We start from the raw sequence: 12959 nt of genomic DNA, 5'->3' as shown, positions 1-12959 counted from the left end.
AATTTATTTGTATAGCACTTTTAACAGCGGACATCGTCTCAAAGCAGCTTTACAGAACATAAGAAACATAATAAAAGGAACTGAATATTATATGAAGATAAATATAATGCAAAAATTCATATTAGACTTTAAATATATATTCAGGTGAATGTAAAAAGGACAATATTTATATTCACACTCTCTGGTGTCACCCACATGGCGATGGGTTCCCTTTTGAGTTTGGTTCCTTTCAAGGTTTTTTCCTCATGCTATCTGAAGGAGTTGTTCCTTGCCAAGTCTCCTCAACAACATCCATTGTTAAAGGCGCTATACAGATAAGATTGAATTCAATTCAATTGAAAAAGTTGCATCATTTAAAATTTCATGAAGATCATAAGAAGTAGAAAAGCATTTCCTCTTATTTTCTATCTTTATATTGGGTGATATTGGCTTATAAGGTCAATATCATGGTGTATATAGATGTAAATACAGGTTGATGGTAAATTAGTAATTGAACATTTAATCGTTAGAAAGTCTATGATGTCTCATACCATTATCATGGACATTTGTTACTCACATTTGGTGTATTTTCTCATTCTCTACTAAAAATATAAGAGCAAAAAGCAGACATTGTAATGAAAGAACCCTTGTGAAAGGAGACACTGTCATCTCTGATGGTTAAACATATTTATTGAAAGTTTCATTGCTCTTTTACTTTCGCACACAAATGAACACATCTGCACTTTATTCAAAATACTGTTTTGCCATCAATCCACATTCATTTACATATTTTTATTTATTTTTTTTATATAGATTTTATCTATATATTATTTGCTTGCACAAATAATTCAATTTCTACTTTTATTGTAATTCGGGATTTTCTTTCAATGAAGTGATAAACAGTATGACAGTTATGAAAACACCCACATGGTGCCATCACAAATATGAATGAATAAAATGCTTTAAGTTTTAAGTTTAAACTGAACAATAAACTGAGAATCATTTGGAATCAATTTGTAGTCAAAAATTTTAGACGTCGCACAAAAGACGTTGTTTCAGAGTCAGATGTTAATGCATACATTAAAGTTATTAGTAAATGGCCATAATTCATGCAGGCTTTAGTTAGAGGGTATTGTGAAAGCAGGGTCAGATCCGCCAAGGCTGACTGACCTGATGGATGAAACCCCACGGCGACCAGCTGGACCTCACCATCGAGCCATGCATGCTTCACACTCTGAAATTTACATAACAATAGCACACTTCATTCATTAGACTTCAGCAAGGCTGTGTGTGTGTGTGTGTGTGTGTGTGTGTGTGTGTGTGTGTGTGTGTGTGTGTGTGTGTGTGTGTGTGTGTGTGTGTGTGTGTGTGTGCGGCGGGTGTGTCAGAGAGAGAGAGAGAGAGAGGTGACTTAATATTATGGCATACATTATACAGGATAAGCATTGTAGATAGATAGATAGATAGATAGATAGATAGATAGATAGATAGATAGATAGATAGATAGATAGATAGATAGATAGATAGATAGATAGATAGATAGATAGATAGATAGATAGATAGATAGATAGATAGATAGATAGATTATTATTATTGTGCTTGTGTAGTTGAATACTTCATTTAAATATTACTATATTCTTTTATTTTGCGAGAGAACTACTTCCTGTCAATGATAAATGCATAGAAGGGTAAAACAAAGAGAGAGATTTCAACAGTATTGTATCTCATTATATGATTATGTCATTAGCAGTTAGATCTCAGTAATTAAGGGAAATTTGTTTTGTTTTCCAATTAAGTTAATTACAGCTTTTCCTAATTGCTTACACACAATTCTCAGAAATACACTTCAGTGTTACAAAACGATCGCTGCCTCCAGGCCATCAGATTAAAACGTCCTACGTAAACATTATCTAACTGTCTCAAAACGGTCTATAAGTTTAACTGTCTCAACGTACCAATAAAACAAGAACACTGTGTGATGTGAGAATATAATATAGTATTGTATACCTTTACACAGAGGCAATTCGGCATAATCATTCCACATTAGAGAACCTGAAAGTAAACCATGTGTACATTAGGAGATTAGTACATTAAGATGTCAAACTCCATAGAGTAACCCAAGATCAAGGTCAAACCCAAGACTTGGGACTAGGCGGCAAAGCTATCCAACGTGCCACCATTGGGATCAATAAACAATGCCTTGGTCTTTCTTGTCCAAGCAACAAGAAAAAACTCACCTACCATGGATAATACAAAAGTAGGATGTAGAAAGTGGAAACAGTATTCTTTCAGACCGCAGAGCTACATATCTCCGAATAAAGACAGAGGAATGAGTACTCTATACAACTTTACAGTGGGCTTTTTCTCACTTGAAAATTTCAACCCTGGTTCATTGAATCCAGGTTTATCTTTTTTCAGCTTTTAACAAGTAATAATATGTATTCACAATCTGACGTTTCACAATGAACATTCCTAAACCTTTGGTTAATGCTCTTATTTGCATATTTGCTGTGTTACTACCCATTACTGGATAAACACAGCATGCGGTTGTTTTAAATAATGATTTGTCTCACGCTTTCGCATAACGTCGTCACTTAAATGTCAGCAATTTTAAGCCTCCTGAAATGCACAATGGCAAAGGGCAAAAAAAAACTTTTTAACAATTGTTTATACAACACCCAGGGTTTCCTTGACTGTACAAAGCACTTGATATTAGGCACATGCCGTTCAGTTTCTGATTGGGGGTCTGTTGCAAAGCAGCTAGTGCCACAATGGTGAGTTGATGCCTTGAAAGCTCAAAAGTGCTACAAATTCTGGTAAAAAAAAAAAAAAAAAAAAAAAGGAAAAGCCATGCCAAGTTTGTCTGTTTATCAAAAAAAAAGTGGGGGAGTTAAATGCATGTTTTTAATGAACGTTTAGTCAAGCACATGCATTTCCAGCAGTATTTAGCACATGCCCTTATCCAGAGTGACGTACATTATCTGATTTATTTTCTTTATACAACTGAGCAACTGAGCCTTGCTAAGTAGCCCAACAGTGGCCGCTTGGTGGACCTGGGACTGAACTCACAACCTTCCGATTGGTATCCCAACACCTAAACCACTAGGCTACCACATGCCTGCATGTGTGAAAAGTCCTATTGTTTTATGGACTTCTCAGGAAGTAATCAATAACAGAAACACCTATTGCTTCTTTGTTTTTCTTTGTTTCTAATTCATGATCATCATCATGACCACCTTTTTGCCCTTTGTTTGGTTACTGCACCGTTTCTGTCTTACTTTCTTTCGCATCAGTGACCCTTCAAATCAGAGACATGAGAAAAATATGGTGGAGTTTGCTGTTCGTTTACAATCTTTACGTTTATCTGTTGAGTCATGTAGAAAGCGGAAGGATAACTATGTGTAGAAAAATGACAAAGGAATCACAAGTGAGTCAAAGCCAGTTCTGTTAAAACAGTTTCCTGTTGTTGAGGCTTAGTATATAGTAGATAAAAGAAATCGGACTGGCTGTGCATTTGAATATATAGTACAATTAGAGTAATCATGTTGGCTGGGGGGGGCACGGTGGCTTAGTGGTTAGCACGTTCGCCTCACACCTCCAGGGTTGGGGGTTCGATTCCCACCTCCGCCTTGTGTGTGTGGAGTTTGCATGTTCTCCCTGTGCCTCGGGGGTTTCCTCCGGGTACTCCGGTTTACTCCCCAGTCCAAAGACATGCATGGTAGGTTGATTGGCATCTCTGGAAAATTGTCCGTAGTGTGTGAGTGAATGAGAGTGTGTGTGCCCTGCGATGGGTTGGCACTCCGTCCAGGGTGTATCCTGCCTTGATACCCGATGACGTCTGAGATAGGCACAGGCTCCCCGTGAACCAAGAAATTTGGATAAGTGGTACAAAATGAATGAATGAATGAATGAATGAATGAATGAATGATGAATGAACGAATGAATGTTGGCTAGGGATGCAAGGGAAAAAAAAGGAATTAGTGATTCTGTTACTTTTAATAAACTTTATATTCTAAAATAGTTTTTATTAATTTTTTATTTATCTAAGTATTTTTTATTCATCTTTTAATCAATCAAAAGCCACACACACACACACACAATAAACTTTTAAAGGATTTTCCTAAAATACTTCAACATTTTCTCTGAAAACAATTTCTATTTTAATTCTTTACACCTCCATGTTACAATAAAAAGCCACATCAAAAGCAAAGTCCAGACTTTCCCTTTACATGCATGTCTTGCAGAATCCATCAAGTCGGCTGTGTCAAGTGGTTGTAAATGCGTATAACACTCTAATCCTTGGAGTTTTTTTCCCCTAAGATTGCAATTGTTAAATTGTCAGACAGTCGCAGTAATTCTAACTCTGCAGAGCCTACTGGGGAAAAGTTAATCTCCTTTGCTGTGTTGTAATGACAAGAACAAAAGACAGACGATTCTGCCTAGCATTCCCATGGAAGAGAAAGAGTTTGTGCTTTTACTAGATTGCAAACACCACTCTGAATGCTGAGAGCTATACAAGCCGCACCCAAAATGAGTTATACTAAACTCTGATGGTACCAAACTGGCAGAGAGAAATTGATCAGATGCTGCCTTCGGCCACAACTACAACCAGCAACCAGCAGGGAAATTTGAGCTCCAACCAAATCCCTTAGAGAAAACAAATGTCAACAACGCAAATGGCGAAAGAATGTTAAAGAAAAAAAAGAAAGCTTAAGTGGCATATGTACACTCAAACAGAAATGGAAGGATATACAAAAAGGAACAGCCGTGCAAGTACAGCCATCTCAGATAGTACAGCACTGAGTAGATAGATAGATAGATAGATAGATAGATAGATAGATAGATAGATAGATAGATAGATAGATAGATAGATAGATAGATAGATAGATACTCTATTGATCATGGAGAAAATTCAAGCATCCAGTAGCAACATACAGAGAAATAAGTGTGTTTTGATGTGATTATCAAAATCACAGTAACGACCCCCCCCCACACACACATACAGATATACATATACACACCCCCAAACATGTACAAATGAGGTTTTTTTTTTGTTTGTTTTTGTCTTTTTTTAATGAAGATGTCTGATAGGCTCATCATAAGCCAGCTTTTGCAAAAATAAAAGCAGATCCTCCACCCAGTGGTTGAACAAGTGCCTAATTCTTTTGGTAGTATCGTAGCTATGCTACAATATACTGATTTCATTAACATGCAATTCTTATGGGCATTTAAAAAAGTATTCAAGCTGTAACCTGATTAAAGAACTACAAGTAGGTACCAGTGCTAACTCTGTTAGTAGTACAAGGTGGTGAAGCCTTACGCATGAATCCACACAGTGTATAGCTGAAAACAAAAGGGCTGACATGCTGGATTGCAAAACAAATGATACTCTGGTGGGGGTAAGGTGGCTTAGTGGTTTGCACGTTTGCCTCACACCTCGCAACTTTGTCCTGTGTGCACAAAGTTTGCATGCCCTACCCATCCCCTGAGTACTTCAGTTTTCTTCCCAGTCCAAAGACATGTGTTGTAGGATGAATGGCATTTCTATATTGTGTGTAGTGTGTATAAGTGTGTGTGTGTGTGTGTGTGTGTGTGTGTGTGTGTGTGTGTGTGTGTGTGTGTGTGTGTGTGTGTGTGTGTGTGTGTGTGTGTGTGTGTGTGTGTGTGTGTGTGTGTGTGTGTGTGAAATTGTGCACCAACTTTGTCCCAAGTCCCCTGGGCTCCTGCCATAAGCGGTAATGAAAATAAATGGCTGATACTCTGGCATGTGTATGAGTATGTCTATCTTCAATTCAATAGCACCCATCCTTCTTGATCTTAAAGACCTGATGCCTGCAGTTGCAGAGGCATTGGTGCTGCATTATATGATATCAATCAGCTTAACATGTAATCTTATTTTTGGGACATTTGCTAAAATGCAATGCAATGTCACACTTTGCTACAGTGAAGACATTAATCTTTCACATAAACAGAATGAAATCTTAATTTAATCTTACTGATAATAATGAATACAATCAGCCTGGCTACGTAGTTCTACCAGCTAGGACTGGTGAGAGTGTATTTACAGTGTCCACAATGTTTACGCCACTTTGTGAAAGCCTCCTGTGTTTGCTTATACCTGATTTCTGTGAAAATATTCCTATAATCACTCTTCAAAGTTATTAATAGTACATTGATTCTGTCCAAAAAGTCAAGACTGTCAGAGAGCTGCTGCTGAACCCCGAAGTGAATTCTTTAACTCTAAATTTCTCATCTTTATGTTTGGATTGGATTTGTGTCCCATTAGCGAGTTGAATTTTGGTACTGTTTATACTCAGAATCAAAAGAATCATATTTATTAGCCAAGCGGTTACAGGAGCTCTAGTAAACATAGCGTATGCATTTCTAAACATAGACTAAAGGGTAAAAAGATATATTACAATTGTGAATACTGTACATTTATATAACCATAGAAAAATATAATATGTATTCTAGTTGAAGATATTGCACTCTACTGAATATTGCACTTTAACAGACGGGGCATGTAATGGTGGGTGTGCTAGTTGTTCAAAATGGAAATATCCTGTGAGAAGAAACTGTCCTTGTGACTAGATGGTTTAGTGCGTAGTGATCTATAACGTCTGCCTGATGGCAGAAGAGCTAACAGACTGTGTCTGGGGTGGGAGAGGTCTCTGATAATGTTACCTGCCCATTTCTTCACTCTGCAGTTGTACAAGTCCTGTAGGTTGGGAAGGGGCACACTAATAATCCTCTCAACTGTTTTAACAGTCTGTTACAGCCTAGTGATTTCTGATTTGGTGGCTGAACCTAACCAGACTGTAATGGTCCAAAAAAAAGACAGGAAACTAACAAAAGCAGAAAAACAATAGGAGAGCTCGACACTGCATCCATCTGCTGCGCCATCTTGGATAGGAGACCAAATGAACACATGTAAAGAGATACCAACAAAAATACACGGAAAATACCAACATTTTATTATTGTTTTTTTTTCTTTTTTTACTGCATGAAAGAAGGCATGTCACAATCATCATATAATATCATGCAGTAAAGCATAGAGTGCATTGTTTCCAAATTGGTTATAAATGAGAACTGTTCAGTAGGTGGCAGTAATTTGTTTGTCCCAGTATTGCAACATAAAAATCCAATAGCGCCATCTGTAGGATTCTGCAAACGTGTTTTGCTTTTTATGGCCTTAAGTCGAAGGAGCTCATCTCTGCCAGTGAGACTGTCAGCATGCAGCTGAAGGCAGATATTAAATTGTGTGTGTGTTTGCGTGTGTGTGTGTGTGTGTGTGTGTGTGTGTGTGTGTGTGTGTGTTACTGGTGAAAATTTCCAAAACGAATAAGCCAGAAGACAGAAGACCAGCATGAAAACATTAGATCTAAAATGTGAATATGAGGCCTTTGAAAATATCTATAAGATGCAAAAATATTTAGGGCAGATACTGTGGCATGTGGTATTTTACTAGCCAAATAAAGCAAATAGGTCATAAGTCTAAGTACTAAGCCTTTAAACCTCCTCCTCCAGATCAGCATTGTTCCTGTATTACATCAGGCTATACGTCAATGCGAGAATTATAGCTCAAAACATGTTTTAATGACACATTGTTACAGGAAGTCAATCAGTCAATCAGTCATTCACTAGCATGTGATGTATGGATCTATTTCAGCTGCTGATTCATAGCTGAGTCCTTCACCCCTGCTGCGACCACAGAAAAGAAGAAGCTGGGCACGATCAAGCGGATGTAGAGAGCAGCCCAGGGGATGGGGTGAGCTAGGAGCACCTCTCTACTCCTCCGGTTCACCACTCGCACAATCTCACTACCCAGGGCTTTAGGGCTCACACCATGAGTGGTTAGCTTGCTTAAAATGTCTAGAGAAGGAGAGCAATGAGGTGAGGCAGGGATAGTATGGAATTATGGACCCTCAATGATGCCATGCATTAATGTTTTTTTGTTACTTTTAGAAACAAAACCTGTTTCTATGGTGAAGTTGTGATGATAGGAAATAAGGGTATCCCTGTGACAGGAGTCATACAATCATTAATCCGAGAAGGTGCATATGATAAATCTTTAATTATAGGCTTTTAGAGATGCATCATTAGACCAATTTTGTGCCTTAAATTATTTTTTTAAAAGTTAAAGATATATATATATATATAGGTACATATGCTTAATGGTACCACTCTGGCACCAAGCAAAAGTACTAATGGTGTGCTCAGAGTGTACATTACTTTTAAAGCATTTAGCAGACACCCTGTTCCAGAGCAACTTACATTTGCATATAATTTTTTAAACAGCTGATGGTTAAGGGCCTTGCTCAGTGGCCCAGCAGTAGTGTAACTGTCAGGACAACACCTTAAACACTAGGCTACCAGAACATATTAGCTATTACCATATTAGCTATTATAATTTATCTAGAATAGTATAATATTAGCTAGCTACCTAGCCTTGTTTTATAATATTAGCTATATTATAAACATATTATAACATTAAATAGCTACCTAGCCTTGTTTATTTTGTGTTTATCTTTTTCATACGCTGGCTATCTAATGTAGCTAACTATTGGTTTACATGATATATTTTGGTAGATTTAGCCACAGTGTAGTAAGTCAGAAAAAAAGACAGTAGGAGAGAAAAAATACTAAAATCTAACTGGTGTCTTTTACAAGCATGAGCTAACTCACTAGCAGTTATCTAACAAGCTAGTTTCCAGGACTGAAGAAGCAGAAATTTCCACTCTTCAGATTATGAATCACTAATATGACATTTAGGAGTTGAAACAAGTGAGTATTAGTTTTCATGGATAAAATTTTTAAATCTGGGTACTTTGAATCCCATCACTGCCCACTGTTGAATCCATGAACAGAGCTCTGTGATCGGATTGTAATCTCTTCCGTTTGTACGTCACAGTGGATAAATGATGTCAGATTGCAACATGTTAACAAATATTAGAGTTTGTTCTGGCATATTTTGCCATAGAGGTATGAAGAAAAACCGGCATATGCCTTTTAAGACTTTGCATGAAATGTAACCGGAATGGTCATGCTGCTTTGTTGTATGTTTTTGTGTAGTGGTGTGTTACTCACATGCCCACAGGGCATTGGTGGGCTGAGACTGGGAGGGGGTGGCTTCCTGGGTTGTACCGTTGATGAACGTGTGGTTGATTGTAGTGACAGAAATGCCGTACTCCTCCACTTCTGCTCTCAGACAGTCAAAGAAGGCCTGCACTGCATGCTTGGAGGCGGCGTCTCAAGCAAAAAAATAAAAAATAAAATTAAGGTTTATTTCAGAAAAACTGTACATCATGGAGGTATTATGTAGTATTTTGGGAGGGTTTGATTAATAGTGCAATTTCTTTTCAGACATTAAAATATTAAAATCTTACAGGAGGTGCGAAATGGGACAGCAAGTCTCGCTTGGATATTGTTGACAATTACGAAATGACCCGTTCTCCTGGCAATCATTAACGGCAGAATACCTAGTAACATGAAAATACCATTCTAACAGACTTGCACATACAAAGTAGCAAAAATGTCTTGTGACGTATTGAATAAGTGGCATTAAGGTTCGAACACTCGTACCCTTTACCAAAGTGATGGGCCCAAAGTAGTTGACATCCATGATGATTTTGTCCATCTCCAGTGAAACGTTCTGTACTGGGGCTTTGACCTTCATGCTGCCATTACAGATCAGCACATCCACGTAGCCATAGCACTCGCTGATCTCTGTAATCACATCCTCCATGCTGTCTATATCACTGAAATCCAGCAACACCAACTTGGGTGGAAAGGTCTTCAAAAGGAAAGAGAGATAACAGCCCCCAGAGAGATATAAACCAGAAACCATTATAATGGGTGGAACGAGTCATAATGGGCCCCATGTGAAACGAAAATAGACTGATGGGCTCAAAGTTCACAGAAACTTTCAATCCTACAATGCAGCAATTATATTTGATGGGGTTCGTTGGAAATTAGTAATGTTTGATAAATGATAAATACAATTAATAATTGGAAAAAAGTGACTGCACATGACTGCAAATACAAACTTTTATACTAACAACTAGGCATTCTTATAAAAGACCATTTTTTTCTAACAGTGTTTCCCCAACATAAATCATTTTCTCAGCTTAGAAGTATTTAAAATAAATTTCTAATTTAAAATAAATCCAAACAAAGTGTCATCTGTGAAAAATTGCTATCTTTCCCCATATCTTGTTTCCTGGTGGTATAAAAATAATTGGCATATATAAGTCAATTTTAATTTGCAGGAAGAGGTTCAGGACAGTTATTTGTGCCATGTAAAGCTTAATACATGTAAAGCTTAGCCCATTCATTGGACTATATGTCTTTAGTTATATTTATATTTTCTGGGCAAATACTCAGGGTGCCAATATTTCTGGATGGAATAATTATAGCATGAATATGATGGAGCTAGTGATCATTTTATTTCTACAGGTCTTCCTGAATCAAAATCAGTTGAAATTCAATCGGCTCTAGTCATGTTTGTTGAACCTGAGATGAGGGAAATGGCAATAATATCTATGAGGAGTCCTGGAATTTGTTAGATAGGAGACAGCAAGCTGTCAGGGAGGAGGATATCCTGCCATTGTTCATCAAAGCAAAGGAAAAAGGTGACAGTGACACACGGTCAGAGTTTGCAGCCTTGTTGTCTTCCTGTCTTTTTATCTTATGTATGAGTTCAGACATCAGAATTAGGTATGTGGGTAAAATTATGAAGTCTTGCTCACTCTACTGGGGTCCGAGCCACTGCACAGCGAGTCCTGGAGAGACTCCAACTTATCCCAGTTGGGTCCACACAACACCAACTGTGCACCACCTTCATGCAGCAGCCTGGCACACTCTGAATCACAGGAGAGAGATGGAGAGAGAAAGAGATAGATAGATAGATAGATAGATAGATAGATAGATAGATAGATAGATAGATAGATAGATAGATAGATAGATAGATAGATAGATAGATAGATAGATAGATAGATAGAGAGAGAGAGAGACAGAGAGACAGAGAGAGGTGACTTAATATTATGCCATACATTATACAGAATAAGCATTGTTAGACATTGATAGATAGATAGATAGATAGATAGATAGATAGATAGATAGATAGATAGATAGATAGATAGATAGATAGATAGATAGATAGATAGATAGATAGATAGATAGATAGATAGATAGATAGATAGATAGATAGATAGTGGTAATGGAGAAATAAATCCTTTATTTTTTCTATTCTAAATGTTTAAAAGTAAAGACACACACACACACACACACACACACACACACACACACACACACACACACACACACACACACACATGCAGACAGACCAATATGTAGATGCAACGGTTGAGAAAAATAATAAAGAAGAGGACAGAGAAGATGTTTTATTAGTGAGCATTACCACTTCCCATCGCAGATACAGCATCTGTAATCACCATCACTTTGTTCCGCACTATGGATTTGGACATGAAGTGGATGACCTCATTGTAAAGGTAGTAGATTCCAGAGAACACCACCACCAACAGGGGCAACACCATCACAAATGGGACAGCCATCTTTGGAAATAGAAAAGCAACAGAAAAATGTAAAGATTCCTGGTGTAATAACATGACAAGACAACCACACAATAAATTAAGCTAAATGAATTCATTATTAATTCAACGATCAGTGGCCTATTTATTTTAAAGGAATTTTGGACTTCTTCCACATTCAGACTGATCCCTGATTATACTATACATTTCTTCTTATTTTGAATCTCTGTCAATTAACACTTTAATAGCTTTGGACTGATTTTTTTTTTCTTTTTTAATTTCTATGAAAGTTGTCATTCGATCGCATTTGCTTGAAAGTAATAGTGTTGCACGTAATATATACAATATGACAAATCTACGAAGCAGCACTTCTTTAACAAATTATTGCTGTGGTCATATCTGTGATCTAATCAGCACACCAATGAAACAAGTGCAAAGTGCCCCAATCACAAGACAAGATATGATTAACGGTTGCTCAAACTAGTTTTATCTTTTATCTGCATTTGGTGGGGTTATTCTGATAGCATGGCTGTCATTATTTCCATGTAAAGCGTGGCTGAGGAAAGGTTCTAAATATACATTGCCCTACACTAATCTGTTGCCCTGAATGCCACACTGTATGTCAGCTCCTCATACTGGATATTCAAGGAAAGTGATTTTCCATTATCTACATTCTGTAGATATTTCACAGTATTCTTGATAATACACTAAAATTTTTGTTTTTATTTTTATTTTTCTGCTGATTTTGAAATGCACAGAACACACATACACTTGTGGACATGCAAATAATATAAACACACACAGGCACACGGAGTTGTAATCGTATTTTCAGTCCACTTACAGTGCATGTGAGGAGATAAGCTCCCTGTGGAAAAGTCAGAGGTTTCTGGTTAGGTAACCAGCTTTAAACCTTTTCTTCGCCCTTGTCCATTCACAGTCCCCAGGCTCTCGCTCTGTCTGGCACCACGAAGAGCCTGTTAGGATCTGGTGTCTTTTAATAGCATTTGGCTGAGTCAGGTAGTTTTCATGTGTGTTGTGCACACTAGCTAAGCTTAGGTATGTGGATGACAACCAAACAAAGAACAAACGGTTCCTACATAACATTTCTAAAGCCGTGAATGAAGTTTAATTGAAGCAAATTGTTTTATGCACAGAGAGCACACATTTTGAGAAATGTTTTTCTATTTCAAGAAATAAATGTACAAACTGCACTTTTCCTTGTTGCTTGAGTGGCACCATCCAAGGTACACATTTAGTATGTATATGTACATTTCTGTAAGTACGTATATGTATAATTTACCCTTAAAATAATCAAAGTTATATAATTAGTCCGCTGATTGATGGTATTTACAGTGTTCATATTGTGCATTATTCTGACTTTAATAAAAGGCACAATGTTTAGTTTAAAAAAATAGTATTTAAGCAGAATGC

The 12959-nt window shown here is 37.2% G+C and overlaps 1 protein-coding gene across 1 annotated transcript; it reads right to left on the bottom strand.

The window, feature by feature from the left end:
- Positions 1-6932: 6932 nt before the first annotated feature.
- On the bottom strand, positions 6933-12530 carry dhrs7cb (dehydrogenase/reductase (SDR family) member 7Cb). Its single transcript, XM_027177701.2, has 7 exons — positions 12370-12530; positions 11399-11552; positions 10728-10840; positions 9562-9772; positions 9366-9458; positions 9067-9228; positions 6933-7851 (listed from the first exon to the last, which is right to left on the bottom strand). Exons 2-7 carry the CDS (start codon positions 11550-11552, stop codon positions 7640-7642), a joined length of 945 nt encoding a protein of 314 aa, XP_027033502.1. The 5' UTR covers positions 12370-12530; the 3' UTR covers positions 6933-7639.
- Positions 12531-12959: the final 429 nt, after the last annotated feature.

The sequence above is a fragment of the Tachysurus fulvidraco genome, chromosome 8 (assembly GCF_022655615.1).
Source record: "Tachysurus fulvidraco isolate hzauxx_2018 chromosome 8, HZAU_PFXX_2.0, whole genome shotgun sequence".
Classification (NCBI taxonomy): Eukaryota; Metazoa; Chordata; class Actinopteri; order Siluriformes; family Bagridae; genus Tachysurus; species Tachysurus fulvidraco.
The sequence above is the reverse complement of the archived record's forward strand: the minus strand, read 5'-3'. Positions and strand labels throughout refer to the sequence as shown.